This window comes from Hyaena hyaena, unplaced genomic scaffold (genome assembly GCF_003009895.1).
Source record: "Hyaena hyaena isolate Hyena2069 unplaced genomic scaffold, ASM300989v1 scaffold_1, whole genome shotgun sequence".
Lineage (NCBI taxonomy): Eukaryota > Metazoa > Chordata > Mammalia > Carnivora > Hyaenidae > Hyaena > Hyaena hyaena.
Window position 1 is genome coordinate 3,972,230 of NW_024080633.1, and position 21,024 is coordinate 3,993,253.

Here is a 21,024-nt window from a genome sequence, read left to right on the forward strand (position 1 = left end):
ATTACTTGCTCGCTTACTTGCTTTTGGAATCTCCTCCTTCTCCAGCTCCTTGCGGAAACCTGCAGGTCTGCCTCGTACACAGGCTTAGTGCCCATATATACCAGAGTTCACACTCAGGCAAATGATTGCCAAATAAACAGAGGGGTCTCCCAAGAATGGGAGTGAATATGCAGATGTGCGGCAGGGACACACCAGCTGTTCACCAGAGCCCAACTATCTGTTCCCTCTTCTTCCTGAGTCTGCTGCTGGAACACATTTCCCTTCCCTCGCAGGTGGCTGTCGCCAAGTAACCAAATGCTGGCCATGGAAGGTGAATGGAAGCCATACGCACACTTCTGGGCCCGTGCGCGGAAACCTCCCACCATGAGTCCGCAAGCCTTTGACAGGCATGGCAGTCCTGGAAGGCATGTCCTGAGCCACAAGATGGAAGGAGTCTGGGCTCTTAAGTCATACTTGGAGGGCAGCCATGGGCTCAGAGTAACACGATTTCAGGTTCCCATATATAAGAAGTAGATTTCTATCACAACTGAGTCATCACATATATTTGGGTTCATTCATTACAGCAGCTAATACTTCACTAAATCTGGCTGATTTATTCTTCCTCAAGGATAAGCATTTCCCCCAATCCTCACCAAGAGATGTAGCCATCACAGTGATATGTTGGGATTGGATTCAACTGTGAGAAGATTGGGGTAGGGGGCGTCTCATGAACTATGTGTTGTCATGTAAGTCGCACCCTTAACCCAGGCTCGAGGCATCCCATCTCCTGACTCCCCGAGCAGCGATGTGTGAGTTGAAGGGGGTGTGCTCTCAGCCATTGCCAGCCCATGGCAGCTGACCCCCAAAAGGACGCTGCTGCATTCCGGCACCACGGCCTCTGGTTCCTGGTTTTCTGGTGGCCCACTTTCCGGCCTGACTTCCTAACTTCATGGCCTCAGTCACTGACCTTCATGTGTGACTTTTTACCAAATGTAATTTGGAGGCTGCACAGCACATGGGACTTCTTGGCAGGGTCCTTGGAGGCAGAGGTTCTGAGTGATTTGGGGCCACCATTCCACATCTAAACCCCTTCATACACAATTCCAGAACCTTGCATCTTGGAGCTGGAAAGGAGTTCGGGCAGTCGTCGAGCCAAGTCTTCCGCTCAGTGCAGGAGTCCCCTCCTGGCATCCTGAGGAGGCCATCCCCCAGCTGCTGTAGACACTTCCAGTAAAGAGGTCCTTCCCTAGCAGGATGCCTGCCCACTGCGGACCTCTCGCAGGCCCAATCTGCTCCAAACTGCACACGGCAGCCCTTCAGGAATTCACCTCGGCCCTCACGACCTTCCAGAAAGCACACCGTGCCAGAGCCCAGAGCCCTTTCCTCTGTGGTCTCCAGCCTGAGCCCTGTGCAGAGGCACTGAGCACCCCAAGGATGGCTAAGGGGACCCCGCACCCCCACGCCACCCTGTTTTCTGTTCAAGCCGCTTCGTGGGCTCCCATCCTAGATATGAAGATGCAAATGCACAGACCACTGTCCCCATCCCCTTCCTCTCACTCAGGCAGAAGATCTCTATCACAAGGGCCCTGTGGATGCAGAAGCCAGAAACCAAACAGGATATTGCATTACAGACACTGCCGCTCAGATATCTGATCCTGCCTCTAGCAGTGGGACTGTGCAGGGGAGACGGCTTGCCATCTTCTTTAGCATCAAAGTCCACCAGTCATGCTGACCCTGGCCCCTGCCACTTCCTCTCCACGGAGCCTGAGCCCTGTGGCCTCTGGCCATCTGGGTGCTGGGCTGCTCTGATGTGGCAGAAGCAGGAACTTTGGGGTCAAGTCTCCACTCTGCCCCTAACTGGTAATGAGATCTTGGGCACTTTGCTCACTCTCTAGAACCCCATTTTACTCCCTCTCAAATGGGAAAGCCAATGGTTTGTCCCCAGAGGGACAAAAGTGTCCTGCCTGGCACGCAGGAGCCCTCGGTCACTACTACTCTTATTATAGTCGGTGCACCTGTCAGGGACGGCGGGCGCTGCTCTCGCTCTGTTCTCAGCTGCCAGAGATCCACCCTCCAGGCCCAAAGGAGGCTCCGAAGCACTACTCTGCACACAGGGTTGTTTACATTCCCGGAACAACTGGCATTTCCTGTGTGACCCGGTTATCCATTCCCTTTAACCAGAGCCGCGGGGTACGGCAGCCCACCGCCAATGTTCAGAGCCAGTACGGGACCCGGGAGCACCAGATACACACAGTGATGGGCATCCTGGCCCCCACAGCGGTGCTCTAGAAGCCCACTCCACAGTCAGACCAGGCTTAGCTAGAACTCATGGCTGCATGTGAACAGTACTAGCAATGGGAGTACTTCTTTCTTCACACCTGTTCTAAGTACTACTTGCCAGGTCAGCCCAAGTGTTTCACACGGGCAATCTGCTCACTCTTCATCCTGGCAACCGGCCAGCAGGCCACCGCGTCACCTGGGAGGAGGTCGGGGGAGGGCAGCCTCTCTCAGGATAGGGCTGACAGCCTTGTTTGGGTCCTGGACAGAGGCCTGCGCCGGATGAATCATCTGAGCTCTTCTCACATCTGCTAGTTCATTCAACAAACATCTGTAGACTGCACACGGCGTCCTGGGTCACGTGTGTGCGTGTTTTCTCTAGGAAACGAGGAGGATGGGGTGGGAGCGGCGCTGGGGGGTTGCGGGGGTCGTGCGGCTTGTCCGGATCCTGGAAGTCGGCCTAGCCAAGAGCATGCGTGCCCCCAGAGAACTGCAAGGGACTGTCACTGAGGCCAAAATCTGTTCCAGCCATGTTAGATTTTGAACAAAGTTCTTTCACAAGAGACTTCTCAGATTGCAACTATGTTAATAAGCCTGGAAAATCTGCAGAAGCAGGGACAGGAGCCGTGGTGTGGCCTGAACTCACTTATCCACAGTGCCCCTCACTCATGAGGCCGCCCTGGAAATCTACAGAACAATCTCTGGGAAATGCTCCTCTGCTCCATCAGGTCCCAGACTCTGTGGAGTGTGGCTTCCGGCTGGGGGGAGCCTTCCCCTAGGAGTCTGGTGACGAGGAGCAGGACGCAGTCACTGTCTGACCCCACGAGCACCCTCCTCTACAGTCCTGTCTGCACCCACCCATGCCCTTGAAGTTCCTCACCCACCCTGTTCCTTCCAGCACCTTCTCCTTCACCCTTTCTAACAGCCTTTTATGTTATGTAATAATAAGGACCCAGCTGTTTCTAGAACTTCCAGTGCTCCCAGTCAGCGGTGCAGAAACCCCTGGGCTAGGGTGGGGTGGGGGTTCTCAAGCCCGGCTGCACAGTAGCACCACTGAGGGAACTTTACAGCCACAGCCGTGCCAGCCGCACCCCACTTTCACCGATATGGCATCTTCTGGGGTTGCTGGCAAGCAGCTGGGTCCTAGGAAAGCTCCCCGTGGATTCTCTGTGCTGCTGAGGCTGAGAAGCACTGGTCTAGGGGACACCCCCTCCCCATTCCCTAGCCAGGGGTCTCTGCCGGCTCAGGGATTAGGAGCTTCCACTCCCTCTGAGCACTGGGAAGCTTTCCCTCTGCCACCTCCCCTCTGCTCTGCCGAAGAGAAACTCCCCTTTCTGACAAGACCGCAAATGTCTTCCATCTCACGGGCTGCATTTCTTGAAGGGTGAGTGAGTGCATTCAGCATCTCCTCAAATTTGGGACTTCTGGAAATGCAGCTAATGCAGCCAGTGAAATTCGTAAACCACGTGATAGCTACCACCAAGGCTTTCCCCAGGCTGCAGAGATGGGCGCCCCGTCTCCGATGGTCCCATAAATGAAGGAGGCTCACTGGGGACCCTACGGTTCCCCTCAGCATGTGACGAGGAAACTGCCACAAGGCGCAGCGGAGTCCGAGCAGAGAACAATCCTCTGTGGACGTGGCCAGGGCTGTCTGCGCCCAGGATGCCTGGGAGCGTCATGTGACCACGATGCCCTTTCTAATAATAGTGCTCAGCCTTCTGGCTTCGTCTCTGGGCGAGAAATCGGCAACAGGAAGCACAGAGGTGTGTTGAGGCAGACTTCACCGGATGCTTCGCCCTGAAGAAGGGACTCAGAACTCCACCAGTGACAGCGTCCACGTGTCATCTTTGGGACACTCTGTAGCCCCTGGCTATGGGCTCGGGAGAACCAGCCTCCATGTGACGCTGCCAGGCACAGTGAGAGGAGGCCCCAGAAAATTCCTCACATGCAGCCTCAGGCTCCATGATCCCACATGGATGGGTGTCCGTTTCCAAGAGAGCAGTGGGCATTCCTGCACCATGACCCTTGTCTGAACACAGCCCGAGGGGCAGCAGCAAGTGTGAACCCTTCCCGGGTGGAGGCTGCGTGATGGCCCTTTTGCTTGAAAGAACACTCACTTGCTTTTGATCAATCTATACATAATGGGGAAGTGACTACCTTTCAGTGTTCCCAAAAGGGATACTGATTGTTGGGACCCGATGTCAACCCCAGGATCCCATCGGCAACAAGACAGGGGGGTGGCACTCCCCACCCCACTGGGTCTGCAGACGCCCAGCTGCCCAGGGTAGCCCTCCATCCTCTCCCAAGGGCTGAGCCACGTCAGCTCCAGGACGCAGGAATGCCCAGAAAACCCAACACTTCACCATCTGGCTGAGGGCAGGGGTGGTACAGATTAACACACGGTCATTACCAGATGCTGTGCTTAATTAACTTGAGGAAATAAAACCTCTTTTTGAGAGAAAGAATAAAGTGGGATCTAATCTAGAGATCAGAGGCACCCCTAATTTGGGCAGAAAAATACAGGATACCCCATTAAAATCCCAATTTCAGATAAACAACAAAAAATTTTAGTCTAAGTATATCCCAAATATTGCATAGGATGTACTTACGATAAAGAAAAATTCTTTGTCGTTTAAAATTCAAATTTTAAGGAGCCACCTGTATTTTTATGTGCTACGTTTGGCAAAATGGAGGCAGGTCCCAAAGTGTCCAAACATGAGCAGAGCTCACCTGATGGCTTCTGCAATCCGGGTACTCTCCTTTCTCCTGTCACTGGACAAACGGCCAATTAGGTAGGAGTAATCTAGGCCACTGCAGAATACGCTGCCCACTGCACTGAGAAGCAGCAGTTTGCTGTCGTCCGTGGCCGCGTTGCACAGCGCTCGCCGGACCTCCTTCATAATCTGCGGGCAGAGATGGATTTGCGGGGATGTTAAGTGTCTACCCAGGAGCCAGGGGCTTTCAGACCTCAACCCTGCCAGAGGCCTCACCCCCGAGGGCAGAAGCGAGTACATCTTCCCTTCCTGTGCAAGAAGGCTCCCCTGAATACAAGCCACATCCAGACTAAGCAAAGAAATACCAAAACCAGAGCTCCCTTGCAGCATTCCCAGAGCTGGCACAGAGTGCTAAGAAGGTGGCAGTGAGGTCACTGGCCACGGGCTTAGAAGCCCGTCTTGGAACCGTGTAATCCCTGGTATCTCTCTGCAAATCTTCTTCTAGCATTTACATGTTTAGCCCTTTTCAAAAGTGTGGGGAAAAAATTCCTGTGTGCAGCCCAGGCGAGGTATGCTAGCCTTCTCTAGGAGGCCAGGTTTAATCATACTCTTGCTTGTCCTTAACTCAGCTAAGACTTTTGCATGGTTTGCAGGTGGCACATGGGAAGTGGGTTTTGGCATCAGAACTCATAAAATTTGTCAAGGTGCCAAGGAAGACAACCGTCAAACACAAATTCTGTATCCAGCTAAACTATCATTCAAAAGCAAGGGTAAAAATGAGGCATTTTCAGCAAAAGAATGTTTACCACTCTTAGACCCTCACTGGAAGAATTTAAAAAGGATGCATTTCAGAAAGAAGAAAACTATATTCAGAAAGGGAAAAAAAAACCCTGACATGCAAGGAATAATAACAGCCAGCAAAGAAACGGTGAATGTGTTGACAAATCAATATAAGAATGACTATAAAATCATCATACTGATATTGACCATTGAGGGTGAGGGTTTGCACAAGGGAAGAAGAACCAGAGTCCAGGCGATAATATCATGTACATTGATAGAAGAACGACAACCACATGCCAAGGTTCTATGTCTGGGAGTGGTGGAGAGGCAATGATCCCATTTAGGCTTCACCATGTGTTCGTAACTTAAGGATAACATCTTAAATGTACATGGATTATGATGAAGGGGGAGGGGGGTAAAATAAAGAAAGCTCAATCCAACAGAAGGCAGGGAAGGAGGGGAAAATAAGTGCAGAAAAGGCATGGTAAGAGAAAAAAAGGCATGCACTTGCCTGGGTGGAGCTGAGAGTCGAACTGGGAAGACAATAAGTGAACAGGCTTTTAAAGGACCGTTGTTAATTTTTCAGTAGGCATCATCATAGGGTACAAAGGGAAAATATTATGAGAGCCGGGTTTTTAAAATTAGACTTCTTAAAGAACCCACTTATTAAGCCCTTGGAGGTGCTGGGGATTACACAGAGTAGTTTCCACATATTTTACTCCAAACGATAATCCCGTACAAGAGGGACTGGGATCCCAATTTTGTGGGGAGAGCAAGGAAAACTCAGAGAAGTGATGCAAGTCACCCGAGGTCAGCAGCAAGAGGCAGAACCATGGGGCAAATCTCACCCCCAGGCCCCTTCTCTTTCCACTACTCCATACTGTAGGATGATTTCAGTAAATGGGTGAATTTTAGTGGAAAAAAGTAGGGCTGGATGTCAATCTAAATAGGGAATCTCCCAGCTGGTGCTCTGTGAGGGTGGGAGAGGCATTTTCCATTCTCACCGAGTATAAGCCACAGATTTCATTTTGAACATCAAAAAAGCGAATAGGCCGCTATCTTGTGGGTCCTTTAAACCATCTGCTTCCAGAAATAGACACACTCTGAACAATCCATGAACTCTATTTCTTTGAGAGACAAATAAAAGAAAACCCTGCTGTAAAGATGCAAGCTGCCACTCTACACATGATTCAGAGAGTGGCCTCTCTCTCCGAGGTCACATTTACTAGTCAATTAGTAAAGACAAAATCAAACAAAATGGCCACCTCCTTTATGAATTGAGCGTAAAGTTAATTTGTGCTACAATCACACGAAAAAAGTACAAACTACATACTGTAATTTCAAAAATGTTATGTCTAGTTAGTATAGCATTCCTTTGCCTTTCTTTTGTTGATAATCCAATTTGGACAGATGGTTGGAGGTTATACCTCCTTGAAGGACCCCAAATTGTACAACGCAACTGGTTTGTTTAAAGTGAAACATTCTAAAATGATTACTTCCTTTGCCTTCCTAAACAGGATACGCTCCACACGCATAACTGCCTCTCGATGGTCACTTGCTAGCTGGTAACAGACCAGTCCCCTCAGAGGCTCCTGGGGAATGCCTCTTTAACAAATGGTCCAAGACTGCTATGCATTTTGAAGCCCCAAATTCTGGAGATTTACTGCCCTCGTTAGCTGCCATTTGCTCCAGATGTATCTGCTGGACAAAGGACATTCCCCACAGCCACCTCCACCTTCTGATCGGCCATGCGTTGGGAGGAGATAACCAAATTCATCCCAAGGGGGTCAATGGCGCCTGGGTGGCTCAGTTAGTTAAGTGTCTGACTCGACTCCAGCTCAGGTCATGATCTCATGGTTTGTGGGTTTCAGCCCCATGTCAGGCTCTGCTCTGACAGCACAGAGCCTGCTTGGGATTCTCACTCTCCCTCTCACTCTACCCCTCCCATGTGCTCACTCTCTCTCTCACTCTCTCTCTCTCTCTCAAAATAAACAAATAAAAAAGAAGTGGGTCTAAAGGAGCAGTAGACCAGAGTCTCTCTCTCTCTCTCTACTTTAGCTCTACTTGCTGAAATCAACCACTTAAGGCCTGTCTTAGCTGTGACCACCTTCATGAATGCTTTCCCAAATATCCCTGACTAAATGCAAACTTTCCCTTCTCTTGATACCCCAAGTGTCGTAAATCCCTTCTAAGACACTTGTGACACGCCCCCTTGTAGAATGTGAGCATCTTTGCCTCACCCTACTTCTTGCTTGATTTAAATCCCTGATAGGCGGCCTCTGTGATGGCCTTCAATGATCCCCTGCATGGTAGTCACACGCTTGTGGCATCCCCTCCCCTTGAGGGTAGACTAGACCTGGTGACTCATATCTAACCACAAGATACAGCAAGAGGGACGGGATGTCCTTTTTAAGAGGAGCCTGGGATGTGAAAGGGCACGACTAGTCTTGGCTGTTCTCTTTTGCTCTCTCTCCCCCATGGAGGTCTCCGTCTGGGGAAGCAAAGCTGCCACGTCAGGAGGAGCCCCGTGGAGGGCAAACCCATAGCCCATACATACAAAGTAACCACACAACAGGGAACTGATGTCTCTGGCCAGCGACGGCCTCAGACCTGCTATCAGCACTTGGGTGAGCTTAGAAGTGGATCCACCTCCATTGAGCCTTCAGTTGAGACCGCAGCCCCAGACAACATGCCTTGACCATAGGCTTTGACAGGCCCTGAGGCAGAAGCATCCAGCTAAGCCACACCAGGATTCCTGACCCACAGAAACTGTGAGATAATGTTCATTGTTTTAAGATGCTAAGTTTAGGGCAATTTGTTACACAGTAATAGATAACTAATACAATTCTTTAAAAGCTAAAACAGTCTTCTACTCATCTATATGACCCTTGTAACACCTAGTCCAGAACCTTGCATACAAACAAAACCTAATTAAGTGTTTACTGAATTGAATGAATAGCACAGTATTTACCTCCTCAAGAAGTTTACAGTGTAGTGGGGGAACCAGACATTTAACAACCCACCACATAAATACATGTACACTAAAAACCACAACAAATTCTAGAAGAGAGGGGTGCATAGTGAGAGAAGGATGTAATCTGGGCAGGGAGCTGGGAACGGGGCATGGCGGGGGGGCACTCCCACAGATGTGGTGGCTGAGCTGAGACCTGAATGAAGTGTAAGGTCACTAGGCAAGGAGGAAGGGAAGGATATTTCAGTCAGAAGCACAGGTATGTGCAAAGGCCCTGGGGCGGATGTAAGCATGAAAGCAAGCCAGGCTGACTGGAGTGCAGGAGGAAAGAAGAAGGATGTGTGGCACAAGGCAAGGAGGGTCACAGAGGTGGGCAGGTGAGAACACACCAGCCTCACCAGGCCACATGAGTGGTTTTGATTCTTAATCAGTGCAACTGGGAACCACAGATGTATTTGAAATGCATGAGCACACGTGTACACGTGCAAGTGCAAGTGTGTGTGTAGAAGGGGTGACTTGATCAGATTTGCATTCCCGCAGATCACTCTGCCTGCTGTGAGAAGAATGGATTGCAGGGGAGTAAACATGAAAGAGCACACCTGTTAGTAGGTTATTACAACAGTCCAGAATATAATGATCATGATGAAAACAGGGAGAAAAAAGCATATTAGCGGGCTATTCAAGGATTAAAGCTAACAGGCCTTGGGGGCAACGTGGATATGGTGGGTGTGAGCCGTGACTCCTGCGTGTCCACCGTGCCCCTGTGGAAGGAGGGGTGTGGCTGGCTGAGTCTGAGGGTACTGCAGAAAACCGGGAGCTGAGCAAGGGCTTGGGGTCTTCTCCCAATGGGGGCATAGATGAGCTTTTAATCACCAACACTTTGGGCAATCTATTTTGCTGGCTCTTTCCTAAAGGGGCATTTTCATTATCTTCCTGGTTCTTCGCAATATTACAGACGGGAGAAATATTACAACATACCCGCTAGCCTCAGAATCTAGTTAACACACCCAGTAATGTACGAATTTCTGCCCATGAGGCCAATCCAACCAATGTCCCATGTACAACAAGAAAAAGAAATTCAATCATGACATGCAGGGTGGCCTCATCCCAGCTGCTCCATGAATAAGTAAGGCTGGTCTGCTGGAGACCATTAAATCACCTCTGTTTCATTTTAACAGTGATGGGAACATTTATTGAATGCTTCCTGTGTGCCAGGCATTCTGTGAGCCTCTGTGCAGACATGATCTCTAATCCCACAAGCAAGATATAGTATAACTTCTATAAATGAGGAAGCTCAAAAGAGGTAAGGTACCTTCCCAAGGTGAGGTGCTGGAGGCAGGATGCAAACGTAGTCTACTCGCCTCTGAAATCTATATTGCTCTGCTAACACCACCTCTTCCTTTCACTGGGATCTTTGGTTTGGGGCTACTTTACCCAGTTGGCCAGCTTATCTGTAAAGTCAATCAGCTTCGGTCGTTGAGAAAGCTGGAAACACCAGATCAATATTTTTTTCCACTTTCCTCCTGTTCTGTTACTGACAGACACCAATTAGGAATGGAACCCCTAATTAACCAAGCCCGCATCCCAGGAGCTGAGAACCTGGGCACCTGACATCGGCTGGATGCCACATGTCGTCCGTGGTGAGTAGGTGATGGTTAACAGGCCGGGCTCCTCCAAAGAGACAGAATGAACCAGGAGACTTCACATTTATTCGATTTACGGCAGGAAAATGCTGTGCCTTTTTAAAAGCATGCTTTTAAAACGTAGTGAGGTAGGAAAAACATCCGAGAAGAATTGGTCTCATGTGAATGTTTTATGATGAGCTTAAAATAACAAGGTTTCCGTGTGTGTAAGTATGGGAAAGGCAGCCTTCGGGGTAAACCACAGAGGTCTATACAGCAGAGAACCCTCAGGTGGTTCCTGAAGGTGCAAGAGAGAGACCCCAAAACACCATGCTTGGAGGAGGGGCAGCAGGTGGTCGCTGGTCCCACAAATTGCAAAGGTTTTAGCTACGTCTCTTCCCTTACAGGTTGGCAATCATTCCTGACTGTCACAGCCACGGTCCCTTGAAGGAACTACAGTTCACGTCAATCATAATGAGAAGACATGCGATTTACAAGCTTGAGGACACAGCACCTCCTGCCCCAGTCCGCTTGCCCAGCCTCCCCAAGTGTGCCGGATACACTGGGCAATACCAGATGCCCCCCCCAAGCCCAGTCTGGGGGGACCGCCACTCCCTGACATGTCCCTGCAGTTAACTCTCTGGAAATCAGAGAGGGCAGGGGATCACAGGACAGGGAAAGGGAGGTGTGGACTTAGCTGTCCTCCACGGGCCAGGCACTGGGCTGGGTGTAAGAAACAATATGGTGGCCACAAGTAGCAAGGGCCCTGCTCCCTAGAGGCTATATTCCATGAAGCTGCATGACCCTAGGCCTGTTAAGGTCTCTAAGCCTGCATCACCTCATCTGTAAGAGGTGGGTCATAAGAACCCTACATCACAAGGCTCCTGGGAGGAGGAAATGAGACAAATAGTAAACACAAAGCACAAAGAGCCACTGGTATCCGGTACTGTCACCATTTTTGTCATTTACTACTCTACCACCGTGTCCCAGGCCGGTCTAGTTGGAGCGGGCTGCTTGGATGCAGCTTTTCCCACATCTGTACCATTAGGAGTCTCTTAAAAATATTAATCTTATTTCTTCATTGTTCCCCCCAGGTACCCCACAACAACATCTTAAATGGTGTTGTGTATGTCACAGCATTAAGTACACACCATTTCCGTGCTCTGTTTGCCTAAAATATAAGCATGATTAGCATTAAAAACGTAAGGTGGAAGAAAAAAACAGGTAAAATGGACTTGATCAAAATTTTAAACATTGTACATCCCAGGACACCATCAAGAAAGTAACAAGACGACTCCGAGATTGAGAGCGTCTTTTTGAATCCTACGTCTGATAAAGAAGTCTTAAAGCTCAACAATTAAAAACAGTTTTAAGAATAGGCAAAGGATGTGCACAGACATTCCTCCAAAGAAGACAAATAGCCAATAAGTGCATAAAAAGATACCCACAATCGTTAGTCATCAGGAAAATGCAAATCAAAACTGCGGTGACAAACCACCCGACACCCACTCAAATGGCTATAATAAAAAGGACAGATGATAACAAGTGTTGACGAGGCCGCAGAAAAATTAGCGCCCTCGCACACGGCCAGTGGGAATGTAAAATGGCAGAGCCACTGTGGAAAAGTCTGGCAGTTCCTCAAAAAGTCACATCCAGAGTTACCATATGACCCAGCGGTTCTGCGATGAGGAATATCTCCAAGAACACTGAAAACACGTTCGTGCAAAAACCTGTGCACAGATGTCCGCGGCAATGCTAGTCATAACACAGCAGCCAAAAGTGGAACCGACACACATGTCCATCACTGAATGACTAAGGGACAAAATGTGGCATGTCTGTAACACAGAAGGTCATGACACACCGACGCGTGCTACAGCAAGGATGAGCCTTTGTGCTCAGTGGAGGAAGCCAGTCACAGAAGACCAGAGACCAGACGATTCCATTTATATAAAGTATCCAGAATCAGCAAATCCGTAGCAACAGAAAGTAGATTCATGGTTGCCACACACGTGGCGAGGGAGACGTGGATGGGAAGGGATGCTGGTGGACACAGGGTTTCCTTTCGGGGTGATGGAAATGTTTTGGAACCAGGACGTGGTGACCACTGCACGACCTTGTGAATAGACTACAAAAATGTGCATTTTAAAGTGGTGAAATTAGGAGGAACTTGACGGAGGAACAAGGGGGAGAAGAAGGGGGGAAATGGTGGGGGAAAGGGAGAGAGGCAAACCATGAGAGACTCTTGAATGCTGACAAAAACTGAGGACTGATGGATGTGGGGGGGAGGGGGGGTGGGCATGGAGGAGGACACTTGTGGGGATGAGCACTGGGTGTTATGTGGAAACTAATTTGACAATAAACTATTTGTAAAAAAAAAAATAAAAAAAATAAAAAAAAAAGTGGTGAAATTTATGGCATGTGGATTATATCTCAATTGAAAAAAAAAACCAACAGCAAGAGAGCTGAGTGAATATAATTCCACCCAAAAACATTTGACATGGCGGAAAAGCCAAGATGTATCTGGATTCTGGGGCTGTCGCCTGACTAACTGTGTGACCCTGACGGATTTTCTGAATCTCTCCATTTGGTGGGGTCTTCATCTGTAAAAGGGAATTGGATCACTACCTGGTCATAAAGATCAAATGGATAATGACCGTGAAGTGATTAGCACATTGCCCCACAGTCCAGTTTGCGTGCGTCTTGGCTATTTTGATCAGCTCCCTGATGGAACAAAGAGGAGGCCAGTGCCCCGTTCTGAAGGAGAAGCCCTCTCCAGTCTGAACCTCCCCTGGGATCCCCCGTCTCTCACCTCAGGGGTCAGCGCGTTGTTGTCCGAGGTCTGGCTGGACAGCAGGATGTGTGTGAACCCCTCTTCCTTCCGCACGACAATGTCCCGGAACCGGCAGTTGCTTTCATTCTGGCGGACGCTGTACCTGAGCCTCTTGTCAAAGACATAGTCCTTCTCTGCTTCCAGCTTCCTCTTCACGGGGCTGTGCAGGTTTAGTCCCCCATTGGTCAGAGCAGAGCCTTCCAAAATCAGACAAATAAAGTGAGAAACCAATAGAGGAGCAATCACACCAGAGCATGATCACAGAACGTTCAGATTTTCACCGAAAGGGCTGGATGTGGCTGGAACCCCCCAGGCACCCTCCTCTGTTCCTGGGTGGAGAAAGGCCCAGGGCTTAACTGCCACAGCTCCACACCTGAACGAAGACAGAGAGGGCTCTCTGCAGAGGGCCCCATGTGATCTTTGATACTCCGTGAGCCTCAGCTTCTGTTCGGATGCCTTCAGCAACAAGGAACCCCCTGCTTTGAAATCTGACGGCCACAAAACAAGCCAAACAAACTGCAGTTTTATTCATAATTACCAAACACTGGAAGCAACCAATATGTCTTTCAATTAGGTGAATGGATAAACAAATCGGCACATTTGTATGAGGGAATATTCCTTAGCAATAAAAGGAAAATTAGTTAGCAAGCCATGAAAAAACACAAATGAATCTTAAACACAGATTGCTAAGTGAGAGAGGCCAGTGTGAAGGGTTGTGCACTGCATGATTCCAACTACATGACATTCTAGAAAAGACAAAACTGGAGAGAATCGGGCAAGAGATCTGTGGTTACCAGGATCCAGTAGAATCAGAGCAGGTGGGAGAGTAAAGCACAGGGGATTTCTGAGGGCGGAGAAGCTATTCTACAGGATACCCTGACGGTGAATTAGGAACACGAAGCACCTGTCAAAACCCAAGGAATTTTGCAGCATGACAGTTGAGCTTAAAGTACGCATTTGAAATACATACATTTACGAGACTGGCGGGATCTGAGGACGGAATGCAGAAATGTGATCGAAGTATCTAACTGTATGACAAATGTATGAAAGAAACAACCCGGGGCGCCTGAGTGGCCCAGTCAGTCGGGCATCCGACCTCGGCTCAGGTCATGATCTCGCCGTCTGTGGGTTCGAGCCCCGCGTCGGGCTCTGTGCTGACAGCTAAGAGCCTGGAACCTGCTTCAGATTCTGTGTCTCCCTCTTTCTCTGCCCCTCCCCTGCTCATGCTATCAAATAAATAAACATTTTTAAAAAGAAAAAGAAAAAAGAAACAACCTCACTGAAGGCTCAGCACCTCAGAAGCTCTAGGAATGACTGAAGTGTGTAAAAACTAAAGGCAAAACAGCCTGTTAGAGAAATGCTAAGCTGCAGGAGGTGAGCAGGTGAGCCCATTCCCAGGGAGGCAGGCGAGGCTTCAGAATTCCAATACCGTCATCCAGGCGTGCTGGAACTGGACAATTCAGTACATGGATGGCAGATGGTAGGAACCACACTTCTGACCGCTGGAGTGTGCGGTTACAGATAGGTGAGGGGAGGGGGCTAGAATGATCCATGGGCCGGTGGATTCAGAGCAGAAGGCATCAGTATGAACTCACACTCAGCTTAATACAGATACAGACAGTTACACTCGTAGTTACAGGTATGTGTGCTTGCACAGAGTAGTACACACGCATGTATGACCTTGCTCTGTCAGTGGAAAAGGCCCATAACCAATGACATCCCAAGCAGTGGGCACACTTAGGCCCCAGATGTTGTCTCCGATACCATTCTCAATAGAAGGGACTCCCTGGAGAAATGGCTGACTCTAGGCCTGGGGCAGGAAACACACGAGATAAGCTGGTAGTGGCCGAGGAAGTAGCAAAAAATAAAAAAGAGTAAAAGAATAACCTCCCCAATGATGAGGCATGTCAAAAGGACACAGGGAGCCGACTGAAGGAGCTCCCAATGGCCACAGATGCACCAACTTGAACCACATAACAAAGTATTGCATTCTAACTGAATATCAATATCCAGGAGTCCATACTGCTGTCAATAAATCATTAAATTAGTAAATAAATGGGAGAGAGGAGGTGAATCTCCCATACACAAGAATTCCAGTTTATGTAAACTCTCTGCCCACAGGGAGGGGGAGCCTAAAGGCCCACTCTCTAAGTGTGGGCTGTGCCCAGTGACTTCCTTCCACATGGCACAGTGTGAAAAGTTTGGGGACGGGAGTAGTAGCTGGAGAGTGGAGACACCTGACTGGGGCAGATGGAGAAGTCAAACCCCTCCCCGCCAGGTGACAAAGACCAATGTCAACAGTGAAGAGTCACAGTGATGGCGTGTGCCCGTATGGTGTGTGTGGTCTCCCTCCCCAAACCTATGACCCCGGTCTAGGCGGGAGTAAAAGTTTATGCAAATCTGAATTGAGGGGTGCTCTACAAAATAATCAGTATGCTTCAAAACCATTGAGGTCATCAAAAACCAGAATGTCAGAGAAACTGTCACAGCCCAGAGGAACCCAAGGAGACACGACAATCCCTAGATGGGTTTCTGGAACAGACATTAAGCAAAAACTAAGGAAACCTGAATAAAGTGTGGACTTTGGTTAATAACGATGCTCTATTCCTGGTTCATCGCTGTAGCAAAGGCACCACACTAATGTAAGGTGTTAGGAGGAAGCAGAGTGTGGTGTATACAGGAGCTCTCTGTACCATTGTCCCAAAAGTGCTGTAAATCTAAAGTTGTTTTAAAAGTGAAGCTTATTTTATCTTAAAATTAAGTTAATAATAATAAATTTTTAAAATGTCATTACTACCCAAAGCAATCTACACATTCAATGTAATTCCAATCAAAATTGCACCAGCATACTTCTCAAAACTAGAACAAACTATCCTAAAATTTGTAATAGAACCACAAAAGACCCCAAATAGCCAAAGTAATATTGAAGAATAAAACCAAAACGGGAGGTATCACCATCCCAGACTTTAGCCTCCACTACAAAGCTGTCATCATCAAGACAGTATGGTATTGTCACAAAAACAGACACATAGACCAATGGAATAGAATTGAGAACTCAGAGCTGGACCGAAAGGTATACAGCCAACTAATCTTTGACAAAGCAGGAAAGAACCTCTAATGGAAAAAAGACAGCCTCTTTAACAGATGGTGTTGGGAGAACTGGACAGCAACGTGCAGAAGAATGAAACTAGATCATTTTCTCACACCATGCACAAAAATCAATTCAAAATGGATAAAGGACCTGAACATGAGACAGGAAACCATCAAAACCCTAGAGGAGAAAGCAGGAAACAACCTCCTTGACCTCCACCGCAGCAACTTCTTACTTGACACATCCCCAAAACCAAGGGAATCAAGAGCAAAAATAAATATTTGGGACCTCATCAAGATTAAAAGCTTCTGCACAGCCAAGGAAACAACCCAGAAAACTAATAGGCAACCAACGGAATGGGAAAAGATAGTTGCAAATGACATATCAGATAAAGGGTTAATATCCAGAATCTATAAGGAACTCACCAAACTCCACGCCCAAAAAACAAACAACTCAGTGAAGAAATGGGCAGAAGATAGGAACAGACACTTCTCCAAAGAGGACATCCAGATGGCCAACAGACACACGAAACGATGCTCAGCATCTCTCCTCATCAGGGAAATACAAATCAAAACCACACTGAGATACCACCTCACACCAGTCAGAGTGGCTAAAATGAGCAAATCAGAGAACTCTAGATGCTGGCGAGGATGTGGAGAAACGGGCACCCTCCTACACTGTTGGTGGGAATGCAAACTGGTACAGCCCCTCTGGAAAACAGTGTGGAAGTTCCTCAAAAAATGAACAATAGAACTCCCCTATGACCCAGCAATAGCACTGCTAGGAATTCACCCAAGGGATACAGGAGTGCTGATGCACAGTGGCAGATGTACCCCAATGTTCATAGCAGCACTCTCAACAATAGCCAAAACATGGAAAGAGCCTAAGTGCCCATCAACAGATGAATGGATCAAGAAGATGCGGTTGATCTATACGATGGAATACTCCATGGCAATGAGAAAGAATAAAATCTGGCCATGTGTCGCAGCATGGATGGACTTTGAGGGTGTTATGCTGAGTGAAATTAAGTCAGGCAGAAAAGGGCAAATATCATATGTTTGCACATATAGGAGGATTAGGAGGAACTTAACAGAGGACCATGGGAGGGAAGAAGAAGGGGGGAAATGGTGGGGGAGAGGGAGAGAGGAAAACCATGAGAGACTCTTGAATGCTGACAAAAACTGAGGACTGATGGATGTGGGGGGAGGGGGGATGGGCATGGAGGAGGGCCCTTGTGGGGATGAGCACTGGGTGTTATATGGAAACCAACTTGACAATAAACTATTTGTAAAAATAAATAAATAAATAAATAAATAAATAATAAAAGCAATAAAGTATTTTAAAAAATAAATAAATAAAATAAAACCCCACAAAACAGCTCTCAGGAGATTTTGACAGGCAAGCAGGTTTGAGAACCCGGGCCAGTGGCTCTTACATTGACCACGCATCAGGATCACCTGAAGAGCTGTTAAAAATCCAACTGCTGGGCCGCCTGGGTGGCTCAGTCCGGTTAAGCATCTGACTTCGGCTCAGGTCATGATCTCACCATTCTCGAGGTTGAGCCCCACGTCAGGCTGTGCACTGACAGCTCAGAGTCTGGAGCCTGTTTCAGATTCTGTGTCTCCCTCTCTGTCTCTGCCCCTCCCCCACTCATGTTCTGTCTCTGGCGTGAAAATGAATAAACATTTAAAAAGTTAAAAAAAGGGGCGCCTGGGTGGCTTAGTCAGTTAAGCGTCCAACTTTCGCTTAGGTCATGATCTCGCGGTTCATGGGTTCGAGACCCACGTCAGGCTCTGTGCTGACTGCCAGCTCAGAGCCTGGAGCCTGTTTCGGATTATGTGACTCCCTCTCTCTATGACCCTCCCCTGCTCACGCTGTCTCTCTCTCCTAGAAATAAATAAAACATTAAAAAAAAAAAAACAAATAAAAATAAAAAGTTAAAAAAAGGGGGCACCTGGGTGGCTCAGTCAGTTGAGCGTCTGACTTCAGCTCAGGTCATGATCTCATAGTTTGTGGGTTTGAGCCCCACATCAGGTTCTGTGCAGACAGCTAAGAGCCTGGAGCTATTTCAGATTCTGTGCCTTCCTCTCTCTCTTCTCCTCCCCCACTCATGCTCTGTCTCTCTCTGTCTAAAAAATAAACTATAAAAATTAAAAAAAAAAAGTTAAAAAAAACCCACCTGCTGGGCCCCCCCAAACTGCTACCACTGCTTCAGCACCCGGGCGTTGAAAACCAGGGTCCAGGCAACCCAGGGGGTCGTCCATTGCCAGGCTCCCCGGCGTTGAGTGAGCCCCATGCGTGAATGCTGGTGAAGGTCTGCAAATCTTGAGTGTCACCATTCTTGCTCAGGGTGGTGGGTGACCGCCCCCCTCGGGATGGAGCTGCAGTGACGTAGGAGGAGGGGTACAAGGAAACACACGGAGGGTCTGACTACGTGTGAACCATTGTCGAACCTTTTCTGGCTGAGATGCTGGAACCCAACCTGAAGCTGGCCCCCAGGCTCGGAGAAGGACGGCATGAACAGGGTGACCATGCCCTGCTGCTGATGCTCCAAGAGCGGGTTATAAGTACAAGGAGAGAATGTATTTGGGGCACCTGGGTGGCTCAGTAGGGTTAGCATCCAACCCTTGGTTTTGGCTCAGGTCATGGCCTCACAATTTCATGAGTTTGAGCCCTGTGTCGGGCTCTGTGCTGAAAGGGCAGAGGCTGCTTAGGATTCTCTCTCTTTCCCTCTCTCTCTGCCCCTTCCCCCACTCGCACTGTCTCTGTCCCTGTCAAAACAAATAAATAAACTTTAAAAAATTGTTTTAAGAAAATAAATAAAATTTTTAAAAAAAGAGAGAATATATTCAAAGGACCCAGGACATAATAAGCAATGAAGAAATGGTGGCTCTACCTTGCTTTATAATCATTGTCACCCCACTCAGCACAAAAGTACCGGTAATGTCCTCTGCGTGAACTCGGTCTCTCTAATACTATAAGTGTCTTCAGGCAGGGCTCCGTCACACACACCCCAGCCCGGTACCTGTGCACCAAAATGTCCCCGGCCCCAGGAGCCTTGGGTCGCCCTGGGGGCAGTCGCATCCTTACTTAGGTGGGTCTTGGAATCTCAAGAACAAGGCCAAGGCAGGAGCAGAAGCGGCTCCCCGGACCCCTCCTCCGTGTGCTGGGTCCCCAGCCAGGGGAGCGGCGGGCCACAAAGGGGCCCAGAGGCAGCAGGGCCCATGTTGTCCGACAGCCTCCTCAATTTGTACTTTTCTGGTACTGGAGGCAATCGGGCTTCATCAAGTCCCCGGATGCAGCTGAAATGATTCCGTGAACTCCAGAAAGTAAACGCGAGCATTTAATTAAAAGGCTGGTGTAGAGGGAGCTGTGTCTTCAAGGCTAACCTCAAAGCCTTCAGCTCCTCGCCAGGGCTTCCTAATTGGAACTGGCCCCGGTTTCTGTGCAGCCCAGGCAGCCCCGTGCCACAGCCCTGCCGGCGGACTTCAGTGCGTCGCAGAAGCTGCGCTCGGGGGACACTGGTTCCCGCCGGTGACAAGTCAGAAGCCTGGGCCCTTGCACGTCAGCGCCTTCCCGGGCTGGGAGAGGCTTGACCAAAATCCTCCTGTCCTGCAAGCAGGTCAAGGTGCTAATTTACAAATCTATTAGAGAGGAGGACTCGAGGCTTACCTTTTGTGAGCAGCTCTCCGTGTGGTCTAGCATTTCTGAGCAGCCCAGAGTTTCTGAGCAGCCCGAGGAAAACTGCCATTCTTTGCTTTGCAGGTGAGGAGAAGTGAATAAACTTTGCTGGAACCCACAGAGGTTTTTCAGGGTAGAGCCAGGATTGGAGCCCAGCTCTCCCCCATTGTATTTATTCATCCGAAATCTAATTATTTCTCACCTCCTATGGGCCAGCAGCACGCTGGATGAGGAGGATGCAGCAAAAATCAGAGACATAAGGTCCCTGCCCTCACAGAGTTAGCTTCGGGTCCAGGAAATGAAAAGCAAACAAGCAAACTATCGCTTAAATAAAATAATGACAGATGAGAAAATACAGGATGACAAGCTGGAGATAATAGGGGTGGGGGCGTCTCTGGGAATTCAAAACCCTTGATCTTCCTGCAGGAGCACAGGAAAAATGAGCCCCCAAAAGACCATCTGACCAAATAAACCATAAAACCATCTGAGGAAAAGAGATGTGTTTATTCTCTATCAGGACCCTGGGCTCGGACCTCTGATGGTGACTTCGAACGTGCACCTTTTCTGGGCCACAAAAAGGAGAAGACCTGGAGGAAAACCGGGTCCCTCTATGGCTCGTCACCCGAAACACGAACTCACAGGCTAATGTCCCAGTTTTTAGTTCCTTGCCTTCCCTCCCGAGTCCCAGCCAGCCAGGGGCGCGGATCCCCGGTGTCCGCGCGGCTCTTTCAGGGGCCCCAGCCGCCCGGGAGTTACAATGGCGGCAGGCACGCCACCACTCTGCAGTCCAGCCGCCGGGAGCAGCACAAAGAAGCAGTTTGTGTGCTCAGCCCCCCCAGGACCAGTTGGCGCGAGGGGACCTGGCGTGCAGGGAGAAGCCACCGGTTGGGCATTTTCTACCAATGTTCTGTGCTGTGGGGAGGGGACGTGCCAGGTAATCATTAGCCACCCGAGTCTTCTTCTTTAAAATGTCTGCTTAACAGCACTCTCCACAATAGCTAAAACATGGAAAGAGCCTAAGTGTCCATCAACAGATGAATGGATCAAGAAGATGTGGTTTATCTATACCATGGAATACT

The 21,024-nt window shown here is 48.9% G+C and overlaps 1 protein-coding gene across 1 annotated transcript in view; it reads right to left on the reverse strand.

Annotated features, from left to right (window-relative positions):
- The window catches only part of CDYL2 (chromodomain Y like 2), a 168,814-nt gene that overhangs the window by 15,019 nt on the left and 132,771 nt on the right, over nucleotides 1-21,024 (reverse strand). The window contains exons 3-4 of the mRNA XM_039226289.1: nucleotides 13,153-13,370; nucleotides 4,987-5,159 (exon numbers count right to left, since the gene is read on the reverse strand). Coding sequence (XP_039082220.1) covers nucleotides 4,987-5,159; nucleotides 13,153-13,370 — 391 coding nt within the window. The remainder of the gene's footprint in view (nucleotides 1-4,986; nucleotides 5,160-13,152; nucleotides 13,371-21,024) is intronic.